Raw genomic sequence first — 25366 nt, forward strand, 5'->3', positions numbered from 1 at the left:
TAGATAGATAGATAGATAGATAGATAGATAGATGATAGATTGATGATAGATAGATAGATAGATAGATAGATAGATAGATAGATAGATAGATAGGAAAGAGAGGAGTTAGCAGGGGAGAGAGAGAAAAGAGGAGAGAGAGACCCTGGAGTTGATGAGAGTTGTAGTCCAAAACATCTGGAGGGCATCAGCTTGGCGAAGCTGCACTACCGGAACACATCTGGATTTTATTTTTTTAATGGAGCTACAGCACTGAATCATTTCCCACAGAAACTTTGGGATCCACTTATTTTTCCATGCTTATGTCATCCGTCAGAAAAGGGGGGGAAGCGCGTGATGAAGGAAGACTTGGGAACACACAGATTCAGGCCATGCACCCCCTTGCGACACCAGAAGAACAGCATCATCCACCACTTGCCGTTTTACCCACAGAGGCTCCTGAGTCCCGTTTGCAACCAATTCTCGCCAGGTGCTCTGAGGCAACATTTGGCTTTGGCAGGAAGTTAGTTTGGTTAGTAGCGAGGAAAGCAACCTGTGGTTTGGGTTTGACAACGTTCCGATTTGAATGTGTGGGGAGCAATAAACGGGGAGAGCCCATTGTGAGGGTTTTATGTATTGGTGTGTTCGGGGGGGGGGGGGTGCGTGTAGGAGACTGAAAAGACCACAGCAGAAACCACGTGGGGATGGAAAGACTGCAGCTGCCTGTTTTAGTTCCTACACAGCAGCAACTGGTATTCAGAAGCATACTGCCTCTCACAGTAGAAAGAGAACATAGCTGTCATGGCTAGTAGCCACTGATAGAATTCAAGCTGCCCTCCAAGTTGGAAGCCATCAACATCTCTACATCTTCTGGAAATGAATGCTATAGTTTGCTTGTCTCCCCCTTGGAGCCAGCTGAGAAGAGGCTTGTAAAAGCCAAACAGCCTACCGTATTTTTCGCTCTATAAGACACACCAGACCACAAGACGCACCTAGTTTTTGGAGGAGGAAAACAAGGAAAAAAATATTCTGAATCTCAGAAGCCAGAACAGCAAGAGGGATCGCTGCACAGTGAAAGCAGCAATCCCTCTTGCTGTTCTGGCTTCTGGGATAGCTGCGCAGCCTGCATTCGCTCCATAAGACGCACACACATTTCCCCTTACTTTTTAGGAGGGAAAAAGTGAGTCTTATGGAGCAAAAAATACGGTATTTAAATCCACTGAAAAAGACCGCATGCCAAGGGTCTCTAACGTCTGGGTGGTGTCAGCCTAAAACGTTATCTGTGGGAGAAGCCTCCTCTGTCCTTCCATGGATCCCCTTTAGGAAACCTGCCAATTTTTGCTGTAGATTTTTTTTTTAAAAAAAAATCCTAAGTAGTCCTTACTCTAGCAACGCCATTGTGAGGGTGGTCTCACATCGCTATCTCCCCAAAAGAATGCAAAGAATGTCACAGCAGCCAGCGGCAAGCTGTCGGCAGACAGTCAAAGGCGCTAACAATCTCAAGTATGCACAGAATAGTGCATGCATGTGCCAGGGGCAGGGGACTTCAGATCAGTGTTCCTCAACCTGGCGCCCTCCAGGCATTTTGGACCACAACTCCCAACAGCCCCACCCAGCACAGAGACTGCCAGGTTGGAGAAGGCTGCTTTGGCTAAAATAAAGGCAAAGTCAGATATATTTTTTTGCTGATCCTCACAGGAAGCTGTCCAGCTAGCTCAGTTCAGCCTGCACTGACTGGCAGCTGCTCTCCAGGTTTCTAGCCCTACCTGGAGATGCCGGGGATCAAACCTGGGACCTTCTGCATGTGAAGCAGATGCTCTACCACTGAGCTATGCCCCTTCCCTTCTCTCTGCAGGATGGTACTGTAAAGGACTCCGAGGCTTCAACCGGTACCTATAGCAAGTTTTTTCGGAGTGGTAGGGAGGGTTGGGCAATAGCCCTCGAACCCAAAGTATGCCCAGCTTTGCACCACTATCCAGTGTAGGGTAGTGGTTTGAGGGCTTCAATAGGGCCTGGAAGACCAGGGTTCAGATCCCTTCTCCTTCGGGTATGAAGTTCACTGAGTGATGTTGCTCCAGTCACTGCCTCACAGGGTTGTTGTGGACAATGTACACCACCTTGAGTTCCTTGGAGGAAGAAGGTTGGGTGTGAAGGGCTAGAAGCCGTTCGAAAAGGCGAAGATATTTGAATGGTAAAAGAAAAGAAAAAGAAAATCCCCCCCCCCAGGCCTGTGCTTTACTAATGTAAGAAGAGTTCTGCTGAGCCCTTTCTGGTCCAGCAGCTCTCTAGCCACTGTGGTTAATAGACACTGGCAGCCTTATGCCCTGTGAATTTGCTAGTCCCCTAGCAAATAAGCAAATGTCCTTTAATGAGGACATCAGAAGGGCCCTGAAGCTGAATCAGACCAATGGCCCATCTAGTCCAGCAACCAACCAGATGCCCAACTGGGAATCCTGCAAGCAGGACCCTGAGAGCATCACCAGCTCTCCCAGCGTTCAACACCCAGCACCGGATATTCAGAGGCCTCCTGCCTCCTACAGCAGAGGTAAATCACAGCCGCCGAGGCCTCGCAGCTGCTGATAACCTTATCCTTCTGGGTTTTGGATGGCCATGGGTGGAGGGAAAACAAGTTTTATGCTCCCCACAGCATTGTTGTTGCCGGAGCTCTTTTGCTTTTGGGGTTTCTTGTGTTGCGTGTGTTTTGTTTGGAGTTTTGTTTGTTTGGCTCTACACTGCCAGCCCTGCGCAGGAGGAAATAACCTGCCCGGTCCTGGCGGCAGTGTGACTTACTTTCCGAATCGGGAATTGAGCTTGTTAGTGAGGAGCTGGTAGAGGTGATGGTGCTCATGGAGGGGCTCATACCGTAACGGGGGTACGCTCCCGTCAGGGCCGTGGTATGAGAGATCCAGGCAGCGGGGTCGATCGGCCGCACGGGCTCAGCTGGAACGCGAGAGAAAACGGGGAGGGAGAAGAAAGGGTTAGCAAGCGCACTACACTCTGTGCCGGTTCATCTCTTTCCTTTCAAAGCTTACCGTATTTTTCGCTCTATAGGACGCACCCGACCATAGGACGCACCTTGTTTTAGAGGGGGAGAACAAGGGGGAAAAAATCTCCCCCTCTCTGCTCAGCACCCCTTCAGCGAAGCAGCAGGAGAAACAGAGCCCCTTCCATTTCTCCTCCCGCTTCGCTGAAGGGGCGCTGCACAGCTCTCCCTCTCTGCTGAAGCCAGGAGAGTCTTGCTCTCCCGGCTTCAGCAAAAGGAACCCGAAGCCTTTGGAGTGCAGCGTGAGGTCCCACTGCGCTCCAAAGGCTTCAGGCAGCTATCCCTGAAGTCTGGAGAGCGAGAGGGGTCGGTGCGCACTGACCCTTCTCGTTCTCCAGGCTTCAGCGAAAGCAACGCGTAGCCACCGGAGCGCGGAGGGGGCGCTCCCTCTGTGCTTCAGAGGCTTCGCGTTGCTATCGCTGAAGCCAAGGAGCCTGCATTCGCTCCATAGGATGCACAAACATATCCCCTTGATTTTTGGAGGGGAAAAAGTGCATCCTAGAGAGCGAAAAATACGGTATATCCTGCCTCCTAAGAGAAGCATTCAAGGCGGCTTTAGGCACAAGAAAAAGCTGCGTGCAACATGGCTCCTGAAACCTCCCCTCTTCCCCACCCCCAGACCACTTGAAAATGGCTGAGGGTCTTGGCAAACCTTTAACAAATGTCTCTATAATGTACAGTGCTGGATCCTAGGTGGTTCCTAATAGTATCTGTATTGCTTCTCACATATATTTGCATTTTATTGCATTCCGCATAATTCAAACTGTGAATACAATGAAATACAATATTCATTTTCTTTTATTGTTTCACCCAATTCACACACCGCTTGGTTGTAAACAACAATAACAACCTCAAAGCAGTTTATGGAAAAGGTAGAACAATAAGATTGTCAATAAAAACAATTAACAACAATAATTTGAAACGTTCAGAGAGATTAAAACCATCAGTAAACTAAAAGCAGATGAAAACACGAATCAGCGTTCTAAACACCTGGGTAAGCTTGTCAAAAGAAGGAGATAAGGAAAACACAATTAAATATCAATATTTTATATTTATATCTATGTTGTGAACTGCCGTGAGATCTATGGGTATAGGGTGGCATACAAATTTAATTAATCATCATCATCATCATCTTCCAAAACCTTCTGACATAAAAGCTGCCTTGACTGCCCCTGCTAAAAAGGGTCTGCGTCCTGGGTAGCTATTGGCCAGTCTTCTGAAAGCATAAATAAGAAGCTGGGCTTTCTGCCCTTGTCTAGTCAATCAGAACAGGATTCTGCTTGTTTCATTTCAGGGTCCAGCTCAAACCTACACTTTCAGTTCCAGCAAATAAACTCTGGGCTGGAGAACACACACCCCTTCGAGGCTGAATCCAAGGTAAGGCTGGTGGGGCCCATAAATACAGTTAGCTTTAGGAAGAGTCATAAGGTGTCTAAAGCTTTCACTTTACTGGTCAAAGTTCAGGTCAGAATAGTATTTAGTTCTGAGTCTCATCCACCCTTCCGTAAGAAATATGGATCAGGTAGACTGCATGTATAGATTTTTACTTTTCAAAAAGGTAAAAGTAAAGGGACCCCTGACCATTAGGTCCAGTCGTGACCGACTCTCGGTTTGCGGCGCTCATCTCGCTTTATTGGCCGAGGAAGCCGGCGTACAGCTTCCGGGTCATGTGGCCAGCATGACTAAGCCGCTTCTGGTGAACCAGAGCAGTGCACGGAAATGCCGTTTACCTTCCCGTCGGAGCAGTATCTATTTATCTGCTTGCACTTTGACGTGCTAATGAACTGCAAGGTTGGCAGGAGCAGGGACCGAGCAACGGGAGCTCACCCCGTTGTGGGGATTTGAACCGCTGACCTTCTGATTGGCAAGCCCTAGGCTCTGTGGTTTAACCCACAGTGGCACCCGCATCCTCTTTTACTTTTTATCTATGTCATTTTAAATTGTTATTGATATTAATGTTGTATTTTTAGTTTTAGATTTTATGATTTATGTGGAAATGTTTTCCATTTGGTTGTGTACCTTTTGATGTGTTCTATTTGTTGTTTATGACTTTTGTTATGTTGGTGATTATGTAAATCTTGTCATGCTGTAATCTTGTCATGCTGTTTTAACTACGGAAAGGAGGCATACAAATAAAATGATGATGATGATGATGGATCCATGGTTTACAAATGCATAAACCCTGTCTGTTTTACCAAGGATTTCCTTGTGCCAGCCCTGACTCTTATTTATTTCCTTCCTGCATTTACATTCTGCTCAATTAACTGCATCCTCTGGGCGGCTCAAAAATAGAAAATAAATAAAATGCAAAAATTAAATAATTTAGCAAGCAAGGCAACAGAGACAAAAGTAGCAGCAGCATAGAATGAGCATAAAAAACTGTGTGAAGCAGCATAAAATTCGTTTAGAACAGGGGCATCCAACTTCCGAGAGACTGTGATCTACTCACATGATTAATATCTGGCAGTGATCTAAACCAGCCTTTCTCAACCTGTAGGTCCCCAGATGTTGTTGGACTACAACTCCCATTACCCCTAGATAGCAAGGCCAGAGCTCAGGGATGATGGGAGTTGTAGTCCAACAACATCTGGGGACCCACGGGTTGAGAACTGCTGATCTAAACCCTTAAAAGTTAAAGTTGTTAAGCTTTATTTAGGGAAGAAAGTCCCGTTTTGGGGGGGGGGATCAGGGTCAAACTTGTTGTGCTTCTTTTGGGGAGGAACATTCTGTACTTTGCGGGGTTCAGTTCAGAATTGTTGAACTATTTTGGGAACGTCCCGCTTATGTGCAGGTTAAGGTCGAATAAATGAAAACAGGCGCCCAGCAGTGATAGAGCTGTCTAAGGAGACAGTCAGCCTACTGTAATCTACTAAAACCTCCCAGGGATCGACCAGTCAATCCAGATCGACCTGTTGGACATCCCTGATTTAGAAGATGAATCCATTTCATTGGGTGACTCCCTAGATGTGTGTTCTTCAACCTCAGGTCCCCGGATGTTGTGGGACTACATTTCCCATCAGCCCCAGCCAGCAGGACCAACAGTCGGGGATGGTGGGAGTCGTAGTCTAACAACACCTGGAGATTACATAGCCTCTCCACTAGCATCACTGCTCTAGATCAAAAGTTTCCCTCTTTCTACATCATCATCATCAGCACGACTCCTTTATAAAACCTCGTGGACGATCAATGCCATGAACTGTGTGTGCTTTAAGCTGTTCGCAATGGCTGGATCACTCACCTCTGGGGATTGTGAAATAACTCCGGGGCGTCGGATCCCAGCATTTGGCCACTGTTAGGCTGATAGGGCTGGAGAAAAAATATAGAAAACAGATATATATTATGAAGGGAACGAAAACAGAACACTCAAAGGAATGACCTTATTACGTTCTGTCCATGGCTTCCCACCAGCTACATGGTTCCAGGTTCCTAATCTCACCACCTCTCTGCCCTTTGATTCTACGTTGAGCTCATCACTCAATAAAGCTCAAGTGCTAGAGTCCATCCCAGACAACACCGCTTCAAACTCACAGGGGTGGGAAGGAGAGAGACCTTATTTTGATTGCCCCACCCTGTTAAAACTCAACAACAAAAAACGATGACACCTCACTGCATCTAGTAAACTAGTGCACCAAGGAGAAAACTTCTAACCCTCTCTCTGCCTTGAGATACCAGTTTTCTACATGCAGGAAGTTTTAACAAGAATAACTTGGAGGTTGTGGTTCGAGGACCCGACCCCCGCAATGTGAAATGAATACACAAGGACACGAAATCTAAGGTTAATGGGCAAGAAAAGGCCACAACTTTATTGATTACAGCAGTGAAAAGGTATTGGCTTAGGCATTGGATGTCTAGAACAAGGGGGGTTTATTCACCAGTAGGTGGAGCCTGTTGATGCTCATCCAACTATAGGCTCTCCCCTGATGTCACCGAGGGTCGTGCCATGGCCTCCCGCCAAGCAGGCATCGGACACAATACACGACCGCCAGATTCCTTTAACGGAATACGCAAAATATTGAAGGCATAGGCGATGGCCACACCTAGCTCTTCGACACCACAACGCATTTTTTCCAATGCCTAACCTACCCACCAATACCACGAAAGTTGTGACGATTGCTACGAGGTAGGCGAAAAAACCAAAAAGCCAAAGCCAAATGGAAAAATTCCTACCAGGCCCCCTGGACAACCAGGGCGACCAACCTAAGGTCCATAGCAAGGCCAAGGAAATTTATGACCCTGATCTCAAAGGGAGTGGAGGGTGGGTGACTCACGACGGGACGAAGGAGAATGAGGCCGAGGAGGGGCTGGCGCCACAGCACATAGGCTGCTGAAAACGCCCCCTCGGAGGCACCTGGTTGGGTGCCTGCCGATGGGGGCGGGCGCCAGCCAGGTAAGTGGGGGAGACGGAGCTCGGGCTCCCGCCCACAACCCCTCTCTTCCAGGGAGGAGAGTCTTTATCTGATATATCATGTTCTCACATCTCCTCCTTCCATGCAGCCCAATGTGGGACAAGCCCCACAGCACTCATTGTGAGTCTCAGGGTCTGGGTTTAGAGTGCAGTCTTATTTACACAGCCCCCCTAATACACACAAATCTCAAAACCACAACATTGTCTCTTCATAACCCCGAGCCTGAGCCCAGGCTGATTTTGGGAGTCAAATCAAATGAAATCATTTATTATACAGTCTCAGATCAGATAAAACACAGCTCACAAAGGATGAGAAGCATGAGCGCTTGTTTAAAATACAATATAAGACAGATTTTGGGAGGTTGGCTCTCTGCACTGGCTGCAGTCAATGAGCTGTACCAAGTTTTACTCAGAGTAAAGCCTCTGAAATTAGTGCTGACTCCATTAATGTTAATGGGTTTACTCTGAGTAGGACCACCACCGGATACAAGACAACAACTGCAGGAGTAACACAAACGCACAGTGCCCTGGCTTTGCTATGATCACTCACCCCGGCTTGGAGACGATTTCCCGCAAGACCCGCACTGCGTCATCGTTGCTCATGTTCTCGAAGTTGACCTCGTTCACCTGGAGTGCAACAGGTGAGGAATCTGTTATCGCCAGGGGTTTCCCCTCCAAATCGTAAGAAGGTGAAGAGGAGCCTTGATTTGGGCCAGATCAAAGACCAAGCATTCCGTTCTCAATGTAGCCAATCAGAAGCAGTGGCGGATTATGGGGAGGAAGGCTGGTTTTCCCGCAATGGGCACCAAGCCGAAAGGGCACTGCAGGGGGTGCCACTGAAATTGCAGTGCAAGAGGCATGGGGGGGATTTCAGTGGTGCACCGGGTGCCGCTGAAATTCTAAAGCGCAAAATCTGCCACTGTCAGAAGCCGAGGAGGAGGACATGAGCACAACAGCTGCCTCCCAGTTGAACACTGAACGCTCATCGCTGAGAGCCCTGCTCCAAGGAACTACATCAGATATGGGGATCCTGTGGCCGTCCAGATGTAACTGGACTCCCATCAACCCCAGCAAGCATGACCAATGGATGATGGGAATTGTAGTTCAACATCTGGAAGGCCAAAGGTTCCCCACACCTGGCATACAAGGATGGCTCAGTCCCCAATGTGGCCCTCTAGACCCGTCTACCTGGCCCTCGGGAATCTCATCAGGCCACACCACCTGCCCAGCCCTGCTTAGCATCCTCCTGGGGTGTTTTCGCCTGGATGGAAGGCGTCTTTCAACTCGGATGATGCCTCTTGCTTGACAAGGTGGAGGACAGAGCGGAAGGTGGAAACCAACCTGCTTTACAATGATTAAATTTTAAATTCATTGCTCTGCCCACTTTTGCCTCTGGCCCTACCCACCCGTGGGAGCCTCTCCACCCCCATCATCCAGCCCGGACACTGAGGTCCAGCGCAATAAACAACTATTTTAATTTGAAAAGACAACTGAAGGCAGCCCTGCTAAGGGAAGTTTTTAATGTCTGATGCTGTATTGTTTTTAATATTCGGTTGGAAGCCGCCCAGAGTGGCTGGGGAAACCCAGCCAGATGGGCAGGGTATAAATAAATAAATCATTATTATCATCATTATTATCATTATTATCATTATTATTATTATGTGGCCCCCAGAAGGCTGCCTGCCAGCAAATCACCAGCAGGACAAGAGCCTCATCCTGCACTTGCAGGAATTTATGGTGCCCCACCACTGTGGAAAGCGATGACCCCCTAACGGCATGGCTCTCAAAGAGGATTATTAGACCAATTCATGGAGGATAAGGCTATCACAGGCTACTAGCCACAATGGCTCTGCTCTTCCTCCATGGTTGGAGGCTCCTGATTACCAGTTGCCGGAAACCACAGGAGGGGAAGGGGCCCTTGTGCTCGGGTCTTGCTGTTGAGCTTCCCATAGGAGCTTCTGGTTGGCCACTGTGAGAACAGGATGCTGGACCTTCTGGGCCTTCGCCCCAATGCAGAGGCCAAGCTCTCCTTAGGAGCCTATGCTTGTGCCAACCTGTAAGAGCATGTCCCCTGGTTCGATCCTTCCGTCAGCCGCCACAGCACCGCCCTTCATGATGGAGCCTATGTAGATGCCACCATCTCCTCGGTCATTGCTCTGGCCCACGATGCTGATTCCGAGGAAGTTGTATTTTTCTGGAAATGAGAGAGGAGGAAGAAGAAGAGAAGAAGAAGAAGAGTTTGGATTTGATATCCCTCTTTATCACTACCCTAAGGAGTCTCAAAGCGGCTAACATTCTCCTTTCCCTTCCTCCCCCACAACAAACACTCTGTGAGGTGAGTGAGGCTGAGAGACTTCAGAGAAGTATGACCTACATTGGCTCCCAGTACGTTTCTGAGCACAATTCAAAGTGTTGGTGCTGACCTTTAAAGCCCTGAACGGCCTCGGTCCAGTATATCTGAAGGAGCGTCTCCACCCCCATCGTTCTGCCCAGACACTGAGGTCCAGCTCCGAGAGCCTTCTGGTGGTTCCCTCACTGCAAGAAGCCAAGTTACAGGAAACCAGGCAGAGGGCCTTCTCGGTAGTGGCACCCGCCCTGTGGAACGCCCTCCCCCAAGTGGTCAAAGAGAAGAACAACTACCAGACTTTTAGAAGACATCTAAAGGTAGCCCTCTTTGTTGTTGTTGTTGTTTAGTCGTTTAGTCGTGTCCGACTCTTCGTGGCCCCATGGACCAGAGCACGCCAGGCCCTCCTGCCTTTCACTGCCTCCCGCAGTTTGGACAGACTCATGTTTGTAGCTTCGAGAACACTGTCCCACCATCTTGTCCTCTGCTGTCCCCTTCTCCTTGTGCCCTCCATCTTTCCCAACATCAGGGTCTTTTCCAGGGAGTATTCTCTTCTCATGAGGTGGCCAAAGTATTGGAGCCTCAGCTTCAGGATCTGTCCTTCCAGTGAGCACTCAGGGCTGATTTCCTTAAGAATGGATACGTTTGATCTTCTTGCAGTCCATGGGACTCTCAAGAGTCTCCTCCAGCACCATAATTCAAAAGCATCAATTCTTCGGCGATCAGCCTTCTTGATGGTCCAGCTCTCACTTCCATACATCACTACAGGGAAAACCATGGCTTTAACTATACGGACCTTTGTTGGCAAGGTGATATCTCTGCTTTTTAATATGCTGTCTAGGTTTGCCATCGCCTTTCTCCCAAGGAGCAGGCGTCTTTTAATTTCGTGACTGCTGTCACCATCTGCAGTGATCATGGAGCCTAAGAAAGTAAAATCTCTCACTGCCTCCATTTCTTCCCTTTCTATTTGCCAGGAGGTGATGGGCCCAGTGGCCATGATCTTCGTTTTTTTGATGTTGAGCTTCAGACTATATTTTGTGCTCTCCTCTTTCACCCTCATTAAAAGGTTCTTTAATTCCTCTTCAATTTCTGCCACCAAGGTTGTATCATCTGCATATCTGAGGTTGTTGATATTTCTTCCGGCGATCTTAATTCCAGCTTGGGATTCATCCAGCCCAGCCTTTCGCATGATGAATTCTGCATATAAGTTAAATAAGCAGGGAGACAATATACAGCCTTGCCGTACTCCTTTCCCAATTTTGAACCAATCAGTTGTTCCATTTCCAGTTCGAACTGTAGCTTCTTGTCCCACATAGAGATTTCTCAAGAGACAGATGAGGTGATCAGGCACTCCCATTTCTTTAAGAACTTGCCATAGTTTGCTGTGGTCGACACAGTCAAAGGCTTTTGCATAGTCAATGAAGCAGAAGTAGATGTCTTTCTGGAACTCTCTAGCTTTCTCCATAATCCAGCGCATGTTTGCAATTTGGTCTCTGGTTCCTCTGCCCCTTCGAAATCCAGCTTGCACTTCTGGGAGTTCTCGGTCCACATACTGCTTAAGCCTGCCTTGTAGAATTTTAAGCATAACCTTGCTAGCGTGTGAAATGAGTGCAATTGTGCGGTAGTTGGAGCATTCTTTGGCACTGCCCTTCTTTAAAGCAGCCCTCTTTAGGGAAGCTTTTAATGTTTAACAGACTACTGTATTTTAATACTTTGTTGGAAGCCGCCCGGAGTGGGCCATTCAGATGGGGAAGAGAGAGAAGCAAGGTTAGCTGAGGCATGGAACTAGCAATTTTGAAAAGGCTTGTCACCATGGTCTTAAGAACAGGGTAGCCAACACGGTGTCATCCAGATGTTGTCTGACTCCCAATGCCCACTATAACAATTGTGTTTTGAAATATATCCGCTAATTGCAACTTTTGATGTCTTTGTTTTGTTCATGTACAAAAAAAACACACCAAAGCAGGGAGTCATGCAGACACACAGCAGGGGGCCTCCTTTCTGGACGTTGCTCCCAGTTCAGGGACAGGGAACCTCCATAAGTTGTTGGATTCCAACTCCCATCATCCCTGACCACTGGCCATGCTGGCTGGGGTCGATGGGAGTTGGAGCCCAACAAGATCTTGACAGCACCATGCCACTTTCCCCAGTTTCCAAGGTACAGAGTTACTGGTTGTGCACACCTAGTTTGCTTTGGTAGAGGCAAGATGGGTAAAGAGTCATTGCCACAAATGTGCACATTTTGCGACTGCGTTTACAATTCCTTGTGAGCATGCCATGACATAACAGCAGCTCAGCCAATGGGGCTTACCCATGTTGAGGGTGACAGTGATGATGTTCAGGGACATGGTAGAGTCCGTGATGCTGCTGAAGGAAGACGACTGAAAGGCAAAAAGGAGAAGCTGGCTATAATTTGCAGTTTCTGCAGTTCAGAACGTGGCGATTGCAAGAGTCGGCTGGGCAATGACATAGGCAGAAAGCCAAGAAACGGTTCAAAGGCCAACTTCTGTGGCATCCTTATAAATAAGCCTACATGAGGCTGCTGGCCCACACGTACCTATGTTAGCCTTGAAAACAAGAGGAAAAGAAGACATTTATTTCATTGCCTGGGGATCGTTGTTACTCACCACAGGTCACCAGGCAACAGCTATTTACAATTTTGTCTAAAGCAGGGATGGGGAACCTGCAGCTCTCTAGCTGTTTTTGGACTACAATTCCCATCATCCTGGAACACCAGCATGCTGGCAGGGGCTGATGGGAGTTGGAGTCCCACACTATTTGGAGGGCCACACGTCCTAAACCCCCCCCCCCCCGCTTCATGTTCTTAATGAAGGCCGCAAACTCCAAACCACAAAGGCTTACCCGGTCAATCTGTCGCATCTTCTGTTTCCGGCGACGGCGTTTGTGTTTCCGGATGAGACGGGATGAAGTGCTTTGTTCTGTAGAGCTACTCAACCTGGGAGGGGTAGAGAGAGGACCAAAAAAAGAAATCAAGAGAAAATTCAGAACACATGTTGACAGGTTGCAAAATTTGCTTTCTTTTGCCCTCAGAGTTGAGCCTGCTGCCGGTGAAAACACACTGCGTTGTATCCAACTCAGAATGAATGAATAAAACTTTATTTGCGTTAGCCATCAGCCATAGCAACAAAAGAGCATTGTGATATACTGTACACAGAACAAAATGAAAAGTCGATTACAATAAAGCACAGTTTAGGATGCTGAATCAGCAGTCAAACAGTGGACCTTATTCTGATTGCCCCAGCTATAAAACCTTGCAACCTTTGCTGTCATCTGCTCCTCTTGATCTGCCAGGAGAAAAGACACCATGGCAGTGGTTGGACGACCAGGAATGGACAATAAAAGAAGGGTGATAATCTTGTTCCTCAGGTCTTTGTAAAGAGTGCACGCCAGGAGGGCATGTGCCACTGATTTGGTGCTGCCATCTCCGCAGGGACATAAGCGTTTTTCGTGTGGAATCTGTTGGAATCGTCCTTCAAGTACATCCGAGGGCTATACATTCAGTCTTGCGAGGGTAAAAGCACGTCTATATTTTGGAATTGCTAGGTTGTACAGTTAGGGTGCTCTGCTCAGAATAAACCCACAGAAATCAATGGGCTTAGGTTAGTCATGTCCACCCACGTAAGGCAGCCTTTCTCAACCTGTGGGTCCCCAGATGTTGTTGAACTACAACTCCCATCACCCCTAGCTAGCAAGGCCAGAGCTCAGGGATGATGGGAGTTGTAGTCCAGCAACATCTGGGGACCCACAGGTTGAGAACCGCTGACTTAAGGGATGGTGAAAACCTGCTGAGAACAGAATTGAAGGGACAAATAGACCTCGTCCCTGCCTCTGGTCGTCTTACACCCTCAGCATATCCCATAGGAACATAGGAACCTGCTTTATGTGGAGCCAGACCATTGCTCCAGCTAGCTCAATATTGCCTAAACACTGGCAGCCACTTCTTCGGATTTCAGACAGCTGCTACCTGGAGATGAACCCAGGACCTTACGCATGCGAAGCAGGTGCTCTACCACTGAGCTATGCTCTTTCCCCTAAGCAAAGCAATGGGGAAGATGCTTTGAAAGGCCGCTAGGGAAGTCTATCTCAAGGGGAGACCTTTAGGGTAAGGGGCTCTCCTTCAGATGGTGGGCTTTTGCTTCCCCTCAGTTCTTTTCCCACCACAGCTTTGGGGGTGAAGACAACTGGGTTTTGGGGGAGCACTCTTTGTTGGCCCTCTTGTACTCCTTCCTGCCAAGAATGGTCCGATGGGCAGACTAGGAAGGTACAGTTGGTCCTTAAAGAGACTCCACTGAGAAGCCGTCACCTGCTGTTTAGTGGCTCACCACAAGGGGGAGCTGCAGGGTGATGCAGCCGTTCTCGACTCCCGAAGTTTCCAAAACAATCTCGTTTCTCAAAAAGACGGGAAGGAAAGCGGAATGGAAACAATGTGCTGTTTAAATTAGGCATCCCACAAACAATGATCTCACTCAATATGTTTATCTCACAGGGGAAGAGCTCAGGGATTGTCAGTGCTATTGCACAGACTGCATTAATTGTGATTCACTCAAGCAACCCAAATAGGAAGGGGCAGTTCTGTTATTTGGTTGCAAACCCGGGTTTGCCACTGACTGGACCAAGCCAAGCTAAGCCAGACTGTGGGAACCTGTCGCAATTGATGGAGGAGAAATTCAAACTCATTTGCTATTGACGAGAAACTCCCTAACTCTGCCTCACAAACCGTTGTCCAACGGAGCAATATGTTTATAAATGCATGTATTGGGGGAGAAGTGCATAAATATGCATTGATTCAATAAAGATACTACAAAAATCCACTGTGTTAGGGGAAACTAATAACAAAAAGGGGTACATGACTCAAAATTGCGCATATATATATATATATATATATATATATATATATATGGTGAAATTTGCACTAAAATGCTGGTTAAAAAAAAAGTCATTGTGAAAATGTAAGTCACAAATTGCTGTGGAAATGTCGAGAACTGCAGAAATGAGTAACTTAAGAGGACCAAGGTCTCGCATGTAGGGAAAGGAGTTTTAAACCTGCGAACCCTCCTGGCACTGCATTCCCAAATCTGAATAATTCCTTCTCCCCCCTCCCCTGCCCCCCAGAAAGCCTGTGAATTGATTAATAGCTACTTTTTGCCAAGGAAGCGCAGTGTTTGGTAGGGATTGACAGATCTCTCCATTCATCATGAAAAGGAAAGGTCTGTGGCTCGGCTGCAGAGCATCCCCTTTGCATGCAGAAGGTTCCCTGGCAGGTGTAGCATTCGATGCAACTCTACATCTATCCAGAAAAGAAAAGAAAAAACGGAGTACTTACTCTTCGGCTGCATGCATAGCATACATTTAAAGCACACCACTAAGAATCCTGTGAACCGTAGTTTGTTAAGAGTGCTGGGAACTGCAGCTCTGTGAGGGGTAAGCGACAGTTCCTGGGATTCGAGGGAGGTGCTTCAACTGTACGCAGACGCATATTTCTCAAAGAAGAAAGAAGACCAGAGTACTCACGCACAGGTGGGGCATGAGGAATGTGCCCCTTCTCTTAACACAATTTCCAGGCCTCCTTTCTCAGCCCCACAATGCCCCCTCCTGCCCCCCTGCGCAAGTTGCTGGTGCCCGACTTGAGAACCCAAGTGCACTTGTGCCGGTGTGTCCTTTCGCAATGCCAGACAAAAAGCTTTGTTATTCTGTCCTCTTGCTGTTGGTGCAGAATAATCCATCCCCTTCCATATCTCAGGAGCTGCTGTTGCCGCTGCTGCCCCCCTTCCCCAAGCTCCCCCACCGACGGAATGTCTCATCCGCTTATGAACATCATCTTTGTAATATTAAACAACATACCTTGGCACATTCCACCCCGATGCACTGGATGGCCAGCCAGCCAGCCAGCCACTCGCTTGTGCCAAGACTCCCTCCCTCAGCTCAGAAAGGGAAAGGGGGGAAGGGGCCCTCCATAGCAGCCTCTGCAGCCATTCGTTTTGTTTTATTTTATTTTTTCTTCTACAGGGAAGGATAAAAATCTGGAGCAGGGCAGGGAAAGGGGTGTTATGAAAATGTACACTGGGGCTGGATCTAGTTGGATCCAGCGTGCGACGCTCCAGTAACCCACTTTGGGCTGCTCTTAATCCAATCCCAGCATGGATCGTCCACCGCTACAGAAATATTCCACTTATTTTTTAAAAAAATGGGAGAGGAAAGTGGTGGGGGTTAAAGATGCCGTGTTCCTTTGAGAAGCTTAAAAGTGGGTGGGTGAAGAAGAAAATGGATCAGAAACAACCATCTCATTGGGCAAGCGGAGGGTGGGTGTCCTTTAGGATGTTGGTGGCAGAGCACCCTCCTTCCCACGTGGAGAAAAAACCCGCCATCCCAATCTCTGGGCACCTTGAGCACAGTCCAAGTTTGGCTTTTTAAAAAATAAAAAGGACAGGTGTGGAAGGCATCACGAAGCCTTAGTGGCACAGGAGGGACAAAAAATATTATTTCTTTGGTATTTAATACCTCCTAGGCTTAAAAATAATAAATAGGTAAAGGACACCTGGACGGTTAAGTCCAGTCAAAGGTGACTATGGGGTTGTGGCGCTCATCTCGCTTTTAGGCTGAGGGAGCCGGGGTTTGTTCACAGACAGTTTTCCAGGTTATGTGGCCAGCAGGACTAAACCGCTTCTGATGCAATGGGAGACCATGACAAACGCCAGAGCACACAGAAATGCCGTTTACCTTCCCACCACAGCAGTACCTATTTATCTACTTGTTATTGTTATTGAACTGCTAGGCTGGCAGGAGCTAGAACAGAGCAACGGGAGTTCACCCCATTGCCGGGATTCGAAATGCTGACCTTCTGATCGGCAAGCCCAAGAGGCTCCATGGTTTAGACCACAGCACTACCCACCTAGGCTTAATAAGGTAACTGTCGGAAGTGGAAAGGCTTGTATACGGTGGGGTTGCCAGATGTGTGCATAACCATTGAAGTCAGGTTATAACTTGGATTAAAGTCTTGCCATTTGTTTGTTCCATTTGACAGATGACAACAACCATTATGACAAAGTCCTTCACAATGAATCTCTTAAGGGAAATAAGGAAGCTGCCTTAAGATGAGTCAGACCATTGTTCCATCTCAGCTCAGTGTTGTCCACAGGGTCTCTCCATACCTGCAGACGCAGGGACTGAACAATTGCTGAATTACAGACCTTCCCTTGGGGCACAGCAGCAAAGGAAGGCGCCTAAATTCCAAGCCAGGTCAAGCTCAGTATTGTCTACACAGACTGGCAGCAGCTCCCAGGGCTTCAGGCAGAGGGCAACCCTGAGCAATGGTGGACCATCGGCAAACTCGCTACAAGGCACCTTCCTGCACTCCTTGCCTTGCGCACCGGCCCATCCTTACCTGCTCGTGTTTTCGTCATTGTCGGAGTCGATGAAGCTGCTGGACTCCAACTCGCTGCTCATCATGGTGGAAGAGCTGTCGTAGCCCGGCGGGTGCTCCCGGTGTCGGTCCAGCTTTGGGTGCCCATTGATGCGGGAGACTGCAGGGAAAGGAAGGCAACATTACACTGAGAAGGGCTCTGGACAAGGAGACCCGGGTTCCAATCCACGGTCAGGTGCAAAACTTGCTAAGCAGCCTCGAACCCATCAATATATCTCAGCCTAAACAGCCACGCAGGGCTGTTGTGAGACTGAATGGGGGGACGGGACCAATGTATTCGGCCCTGAGCTCATGGCTGAAAGGGTGGAGTGTAAATGTAGCTATTATTCATCACTAAGAGCACTGTTGTTGTTATATTTACAGTGGTACCTCAGGTTAAGTACTTAATTCATTCCGGAGGTCCATTCTTAACCTGAAACTGTTCTTAACCTGAAGCACCACTTTAGCTAATGGGGCCTCCTGCTGCTGCCGTGCCGCCAGAGCACAATTTCTGTTCTCATCCTGAAGCAAAGTTCTTAACCTGAAGCATTATTTCTGGGTTAGCGGAGTCTGTAACCTGAAACGTATGTAACCCAAGGTTACATAGTAATATATGTTATATGATGTATTCATTATCAATCACTCCATGATGTTTAACGGGAAACGATTCCTAAATGGAACAAAAAAATGATTGCACCACAACACTGAGAGAAGCCTGGAAGAATCACACAAGTTAGGGATTCAACTACTTCCATTGTTGTTGTTTTTTAAAGAGAATTCTTTACAGCAAATGCAGTATTCAGTCACACCCCTAGTGCACCCGTCTTCAGCCGTTTCAGACTAGTATCCACCTTTCGTCCAAATGTGCACAAGGACCCATTTGTTAATTTTTTCACCAGCTGTGCATAGTGGTTGTGGGTTGCGCTATCATTGCGTTTACTGGCATGTTGCAGAAGATACCAGCAAAAACAAACACATGCCAGTACAGAGGGGGCGCAGATTCAAGAACACAACTGGAGGTTTTCTCAAGACCAGCAGCTTCGTGTGTGTGTGTGTGTGTGTGTGTGTGTGTGTGTGAGAGAGAGAGAGAGAGAGAGAGAGAGAGAGAGAGAGAGAGAGAGAAAATCGAATAAGGATTAGCACCTAGCAGGAGAAAATTCTTTCCAGATTACTTCGTCGTGTTCAATAAAGAGCAAACATGTTTGGGCACCTCCAAATATCTTCTGTTGACCCAGCTTCCCCTTGTCAGACTTGACTGCCAAATTCTGAACTGAAAACCTGTGGAGATGGGAAGGAAGGTCTCTCTCTCTCTCTCTCTCTCACTCACTCACACACACACACACACACACACACACACACACAGCCCGGTGGAAAGGAGTGGCTAGTCCCAGGTGTCTGATATAGACCCTGAGCATAGATTCCTCATTCATTGCCAGATCAATGATTGATCCCCAAAGTAAACACACACACACACACACACACACACACACACCATCCACTTCCACCTTTTATGAAGAATTAATGGCCCCATCAGCTGTTTATGTGAACTGGTTCTGAGAGATGGAGGGGAGAGGGAAATTCACACAGACAATTCTGAAAACAAGGGCGGAAGAAGAAACCCAGGAAAAAAAAGTTCACTCCCCACACCCATCATCTTGGGAAGAAATATTCTTCTGCCCCATCTCTGATATTGCTTTAGGCCAGCGAAGGGAGATGACAAGCCCTGGGGACCAAATCTGGCCTGCCAGCTGTGTCTGGCTATTGAGAACCCTCCCCAGGCTGTGACCCCTAGATCCCAAAGCTGTGCTCCATAATAACTCTGCTCTGCGTTTTTTAGCTTGAACTAGAATGCGTCGCTGAGCTGTGATATACTTCTCATTTGCCTGGATGGTGCAAAAGCATAACTTTTGCAGAGCTGGAATGTAGTCTGCTGTACAGTGCTGATCTGCCACCGTTGGGCCCTGCCCCACCACTGGTATGCGGCCCCCGAAAATTTGTCCATGAGGAAAAGTGGCCCTCGGAGCTGAAAAGGGTTCCCCACCCCAAGGAAAGAGAGAGAGAGACAGAGAGAGAGAGACAGGGAGAGATTAGGCAAACTTTGCCAAGAACATTTCAGGCCCGAATATTACTTGCTAAAAATTAGAAAACACAAGAACTACCAGCAGTGGAAGACTGGCAGATGAAGATGATGGACTTTTCAGAGCTAGCTGACCTGACTGGAAGAATCCGCAACCAGAAAGAAGAGGAGTTCCAAGAGGACTAGAGGAAATTTAAGGACTATTTGAATAAATATTGTAACATAAAAAAATCAGAAATTACTTGAAAGAAAACAAATAGGCCTAGGATTAAATTAAGTTATAATTAATTAAATGGGATTTAGAATGTTAAGAAAAGTGAATAAGATGGACTATAATTGGAAATTGTTTTAGTTTAATAATGATATTGGGAAGCCATTACTTTTAACTACAAGGAAACTCAGAAGGGAGGGACTTGAGGAAGTCAACTAAGATGCTTAAAAGGTTGGATTTGTGAAGAACTAAGTTTGTTGTCACTGTTTATCTGTTTATTGTTCTTTTTTTCCTGTTTTTATGTACCACTCTGCTTTGTGGTTTTTGTTATCATTGTGGAAAATCTAATAAAAATTTATTAAAAAAACAACAACCAAGAACGTTTCAGGCGTGTTTCTTCAAGCCAAATGTTCTCAGCGCAGCACTGGAGGGAAGCAGGACTGTGTAAGCAGAAGATGGCGAGTCTCTGCAGGGAGGGAGGGATCCCTCCAGGGTGCAGCTAGCAAACTTCCCTTGCGTGATCCCCTTGTCCACTTGATCACTTCAATCTGATGAACTGATACCGTTACAGGTGCTATATGAAATCTGTTCTGCACTGGTAAGAAATCAACCTTACAGTGTGACAGCACCTAACCCTTTGGAACTCCCTGCCTATTGACATCAGTGTCTCTGGTATACTCTTTTCGGCACCTGCTTAAAACATTTTTGGTTGAGCAAGCCCATCCGTGTGTGCAGAAGTTGGCATATGCTTTAACCTGGTTTTAGCTTATTATAAATTTAAATTGCACTTAGATTTTTATTTTTTTTTTAAAAAAATACCTGATATCTGCTTTTATATATAAACTGCTTGGTGGTTCTATTTACAATCAAGCTGTATATAAATTTTGATTTTTTTAAAAAAAGTAAAAGTGGTCCTGATGGATGAAGCCAAACCTCTGCATAGTCCAAAATTCTGTTTCCCCGCAGTTGCTTCTGGGAAGTCTGGAGGCAGATCCTGAAGGAAACTTCCTGCCCACGTTCTTGCTCCCCGGCTGCTGTTATTATTCAGTGGTAGACTGCCTCTGAACTTGGAGGCTCAATTCAGCCCTCATGGCTAACAGACAGCAGCAAGACATCCTACAGGATTCTCCCCTTTCAAAGCCATCTGTCGCCACATCTTGTGGGAGCAAGTTCCATGCATCAGTCATGTGCTGCATCACTAGCCAGTACTTCCTTCTTTCTGCCATAGGGAAGCTGCTTTGTGCAGGGTCCACCTAGCTAAGTACAGTGGCACCTCGGGTTAAGTACTTAATTCGTTCTGGAGGTCCGTCCTTAACCTGAAACTGTTCTTAACCTGAAGCACCACTTTACCTAATGGGGCCTCCTGTTGCTGCCGCCGCCGCACCACCGGAACACAATTTCTGTTCTCATCCTGAAGCAAAGTTCTTAACCCGAGGTACTATTTCTGGGTAAGCGGAGTCTGTAATCTGAAGCGTATGTAACCTGAGGTACCACTGTACTGTCTACACCAGGGGTCAGCAAACTTTTTCAGCTGTGGGCCAGTCCACCATCCCTCAGACCATGTAGTGGGCTGGACTATATTATGAAAAAATAATAATGAACAAATTCCTATGCCCCACAAATAATCCAGAGATGCATTTTAAATAAAAGCACACATTCTACTCATGTCAAAACACCAGGCAGGCCCCACAAATAACACAGAGATGCAGTTTAAATAAAAAGACGCATTCTACTCATGTACAAACACGCTGATTCCCAGACCGACCGCTGGCCGGATTGAGAAGGCGATTGGGCTGCATCCGGCCCCTGGGCCTTAGGTTGCCTACCCCTGGGTCTACACTGATTGGCAGCAGCTCCCCAGGGTTTTCAAGGCAGGGAGTCTCTCCCAGCCCTACTTGAAGATGCTATTGGGGACCTTCTGCATGCAAAGCAGCTGTTGTGCCATTGAGCTACAGCCTTTCCCTTAAGATATAGGAACGTACACTGAGTCAGACCGCTGGGTCTATCTAAGCTAAGTATTGTCTGGCTCTCCAGGGTTTCAGACAAGGAGCCTTCCCCAGTCCTACCAGGAAATGCCAGGGATTGAACATTGGACGGCCTGCATTTAAAACAGATGCTCCAGCACGGACCTGTAGTCTTCCTTATCCTGAATCTCCTGCCAATTCCATTTCATAGACTGGGTTAGCATTAAAGAGTATTACTTTTTTTAAAAAAATCATTGCACTGTAGCTAGAGAGCTCTATGGACTTAAACGTCATCTGGAAAGGGGAAGGGATGTGAGTGTGTGTGCAGCTGATTTTTACAAGCCAAGGTTGCAGCAGTCGCATCAATGCATCAACGGAAACTCCTTTCGGAAGACAGAGCCACATGCAAGTGGTTGGCACCTGCCCCCCCCCCACGGAAGCGGTTCTTAGGAAGCCCAATACCTACAGTGATGGACAGGAGGCGGAGCTTCTGGGTAGCATTTGATTGGCCTCAGAAGGCGACAGCCCCAGGGGGGAGAGTGTTTCCTGCTGCTGGCGGGTCTCAGAGGGGAGCATGGACGCAGCTGTGGCACCACACGGGGTCCATCCTGCTGCAGCCGACCACGGCCCAAGCATTCCCAAAACGCAGAAGTCACCATCTCAGGCAGGGGGAGCACCTGTTGCGCCGTGCACCGCCCGATGCAAAAAACCCAGCAGATCCGCAGCGACCACAGCACGTTGAGGTGTCAACCTCTCAGCTCATAGCCTGTGTACGTTTAAGGAAGAGAAGCCAAACGCTCTGAACAAAGCTATCCCAGATGTATTTGGGAGGAGGAGGAGACCACGTAGAGATCTTCAGCAACCCAGCTAAAGCTTTAAGCAAAACTCCACACCAAAGAGACTCAGAGACTGCGCAAAGCACGCTTAGAGAGATCAGGAAGCCTCTTTCCTCCTGGAGGAAATCCCAAGAAGGTATTTCGCACAGGGAACAAAGTCTACTGCCAAGCGCCGGATCTTCCCCGAAGCTGCAGAAAATAAAACACGAATAAAACACTTTGCAGCCACAAATAGAGGGGGGTCATTATGAAAGGGGTCACTTTCATTTTTGTAATTATTCCCAGTAACCCCCCCAAATCCTTTTAAAGACTGGGATCCTGGGATGCACAGGATAAAGGCTCTTCATCCCTAAACCATTTCAAATTTGCATGATTATTTACAACTAACTGTGCTGGATTATAGTGATAGGAGGCATGGGACAGTGGTGGGCTGGTGGAGAGATTTTACTGAAATGTGTGCATTTTTTAAAATTGCCGTATGAAGGCCAAAAAAGTTGTATTAGATTAGATTTTCAGACCATCGTTAAGGAACAAGGCAGTGGCTGGCAGGACACATATACCCAGATGGGACTGGGGTACAGCTCCCCACATCTCCAAAAGGGGATGGGTGAATCTATCATTTTGGTTTTCTTCCACTTTCTAATTTCCCCCAAGCTTTTAAGTTCAATTCACAAACATTCAACCCCCTCAGTTTGTACATTTAAAAAAAGAATCTTTCCAAAAACCCACCACCATATTTTTCCTAATAACATGCAAGTTTATAAGCGCTTTCCCCTACTATAGAGCTGTTTCCAAAGCAATTTCCTCCAAAGTAATGGATTTTTGTGTGTACGGTTCTCACAAACGCATGCATTTCTGTTCACCCTTTGCCTTAATAAACACACTTTTGTACACAAAACTTGCAAACTGCAAAATTCGGAGAAGTGTGAATTTTGAAGGGCTTTTCGGTTTGCAGACTGCTTCAGACAGTGCAAATGTTCACATTTTCAGGCAAACCAAATTGAATTCTGCCCCTATTTCTATCAGCCTTTACTGTGGGCGTAGGGGGTTGATGGGAGAGGCAGTCCAGTAACATCCTGGAGGGTGCCACAATGGGTATCCCTGCAGTAGGGGATTCCCAGCCTTAAGGCTGCTAGAAAAAGCACCGCCACATCTGTGGAAATTGCTGGCAGCTGCATGTGCCACCATCCAGCTTGCGCCTTCAATCACTTGCGTGCGAACGCCGCCTCCCTTTCGGGCGGTATTGCATTTCAGCTCCCCTGAGTTGTGCTAAGCCACTGCCGCGATCCCCTTTATGAAGGGAGGCAGGATTTATCTGGCTCCTTAGGAATAACAAAACGGTTGCCCAAACTGTAAAAAAAAAAACAAAAGAAAAAAAAACAAAAAAAAAAAACCCTTTGCAGGGCAGCTTAATCCTCAAGCCCCGGTTCAAACCAAAGCACTTGGATTTTGGATTTCAGGAAACATAAGCTTCTGTGGGATTAGACAAGAGTTAAAACCGAGTATTTCAGCTTTCAAGGATCTCGATTGTTTGTAAGAGCGACAAAGGGGGAACGCAGGAGGGGAAATTGCCCCTGAGGCTTCTCATCCCTCCCAAATTGCAGCTTCCAGACAAAAAACCTGAAGCACCTCCATCCGCACAGCAAAATTGTACCTGTTCATCCAGAATGGAGGACAACTTTCGCCTGCTGAGATTCCTCGAAAGTCTCTGAACCAGCCCCTGGCCCAGACTCCTTGTGCTGGGAGATACCTTAAGACACCCCAGCCGGCATATGCAGATTTGCCTCTGGCAGGCCACGTCCCCTTCTCGGCGTTAAGCCAATGAGGAGGGAGCTATGCAAAACTGTCTCCCAATGGCCACGTTCCCTACCATTTCCTGGCTCGCCAGCCGCCAGAAAATGAATAGCTCTCTTCAGGAAGAGTCCGTCACAGGCCACCGCAGGTCCGAGGCGGGGGAAGAAATTTGGTCGGTTGTTTTCATGAGAGCCTACCTAATTCACACACACATAAAGCACACATGCCAAACTGAGGCGTGCACACAAAACTCTCCTTCTCGATCAACACATCTCTGGCATTCACGGCGCAGTTTGCCGACCGGAAAAACATGGGGGAGGAATCACACAGGGCGAGGGTGTCTGTCCATGAAAACAGCAAAGAAAAAGGCACTCCGTTAGGCAGAAAAAGCTTCAACAAAATGGATAATTTTTTGTGAGGTTTTTTTTTTAAAAGAACGTAAGGAATTGTGAGGAATTTTTTTAAAAAAATAACCAAATTGTAAAATGATGTGGAAATGTGGCCAAAAGAACTTAAGGTTGGAAGAGTGGGAAGCTGAGAGGAACCAGAAGTGACAAGGTTCACCTGTCCCCACTACAGGTCATTTCCCTTCGAGCCAAGCAAATGCTGCACAAAGAACGAGCTTGTTATGTGATCGGTTGTCTTCTGCAGTGAGATTATGGGCAACGCATGGCCTTCATACAAAGCGAGGCAGATAAAAGATGTCCTAATGCTAAACCACACAGGATTATAAGCAAGTGGAAATAGGCACAGCAAGCAAAATATCAACCCTGCCACAATCATCGTGTAAAAACCTAGGTTACAGTAGATGACTTGCCATCAAACTGAGAAGAGTTGAAGAACAGGGAGGAGTAGCAGGGAATGGCCATGATTCCCCAGGGGTCAGCAGTGGGGCCACATGCTGGGATGTGAGGCTTCTTGGCAGGTGCCCCACAATTCCAGCTTCTAACAATGAACCACTGTGCACCTGCTAACTCTTGTGCTGCGCAGGAGGTTGGACTAAATGGTTTCTGAGCCACCTTTCCAGCTCTGTGATGCTACAAGTGAAAATACTGTTACATGCATCCATCAAAGCGGGCTTTGGCTCACAAAATATAATGCTATAAACAAAATGTCTTTATAAGGAGCCACGAGACCCTTTCTTTGCAGCAGACCTACAAAGTGGCTGGTGCTTTTCTTTTCTTTTTTAATGTACACTTTAAAAAGGTAATGTGTGAATAGGACGAGTGAATGCTTGGAAACGTGCAGAACCATGCAAGAGTTAGGACAACTTGCACGTCCCCATCAAGTTCAGGC

At 47.3% G+C, this 25366-nt stretch overlaps 1 protein-coding gene across 6 annotated transcripts in view; it reads right to left on the minus strand.

The window, feature by feature from the left end:
• The window catches only part of DVL1 (dishevelled segment polarity protein 1), a 135659-nt gene that overhangs the window by 52924 nt on the left and 57369 nt on the right, over positions 1–25366 (minus strand). For 5 of the 6 annotated variants that reach the window (XR_014158745.1, XR_014158746.1, XM_081870987.1 and 2 more), the window contains exons 5-11: positions 17171–17309; positions 12631–12724; positions 12080–12149; positions 9479–9618; positions 7975–8051; positions 6258–6325; positions 2767–2916 (exon numbers count right to left, since the gene is read on the minus strand). Coding sequence is in view for 4 of the 6 variants with exons in the window: in XM_081870987.1 (XP_081727113.1) it covers positions 2767–2916; positions 6258–6325; positions 7975–8051; positions 9479–9618; positions 12080–12149; positions 12631–12724; positions 17171–17309 (738 nt within the window). In the remaining 2 variants the exon portion in view is untranslated. The remainder of the gene's footprint in view (positions 1–2766; positions 2917–6257; positions 6326–7974; positions 8052–9478; positions 9619–12079; positions 12150–12630; positions 12725–17170; positions 17310–25366) is intronic. The other variant, XM_081870985.1, reaches the window with a different exon arrangement.

Source organism: Podarcis erhardii (assembly GCF_964252035.2).
Source record: "Podarcis erhardii genome assembly, chromosome: 7".
Classification (NCBI taxonomy): Eukaryota; Metazoa; Chordata; class Lepidosauria; order Squamata; family Lacertidae; genus Podarcis; species Podarcis erhardii.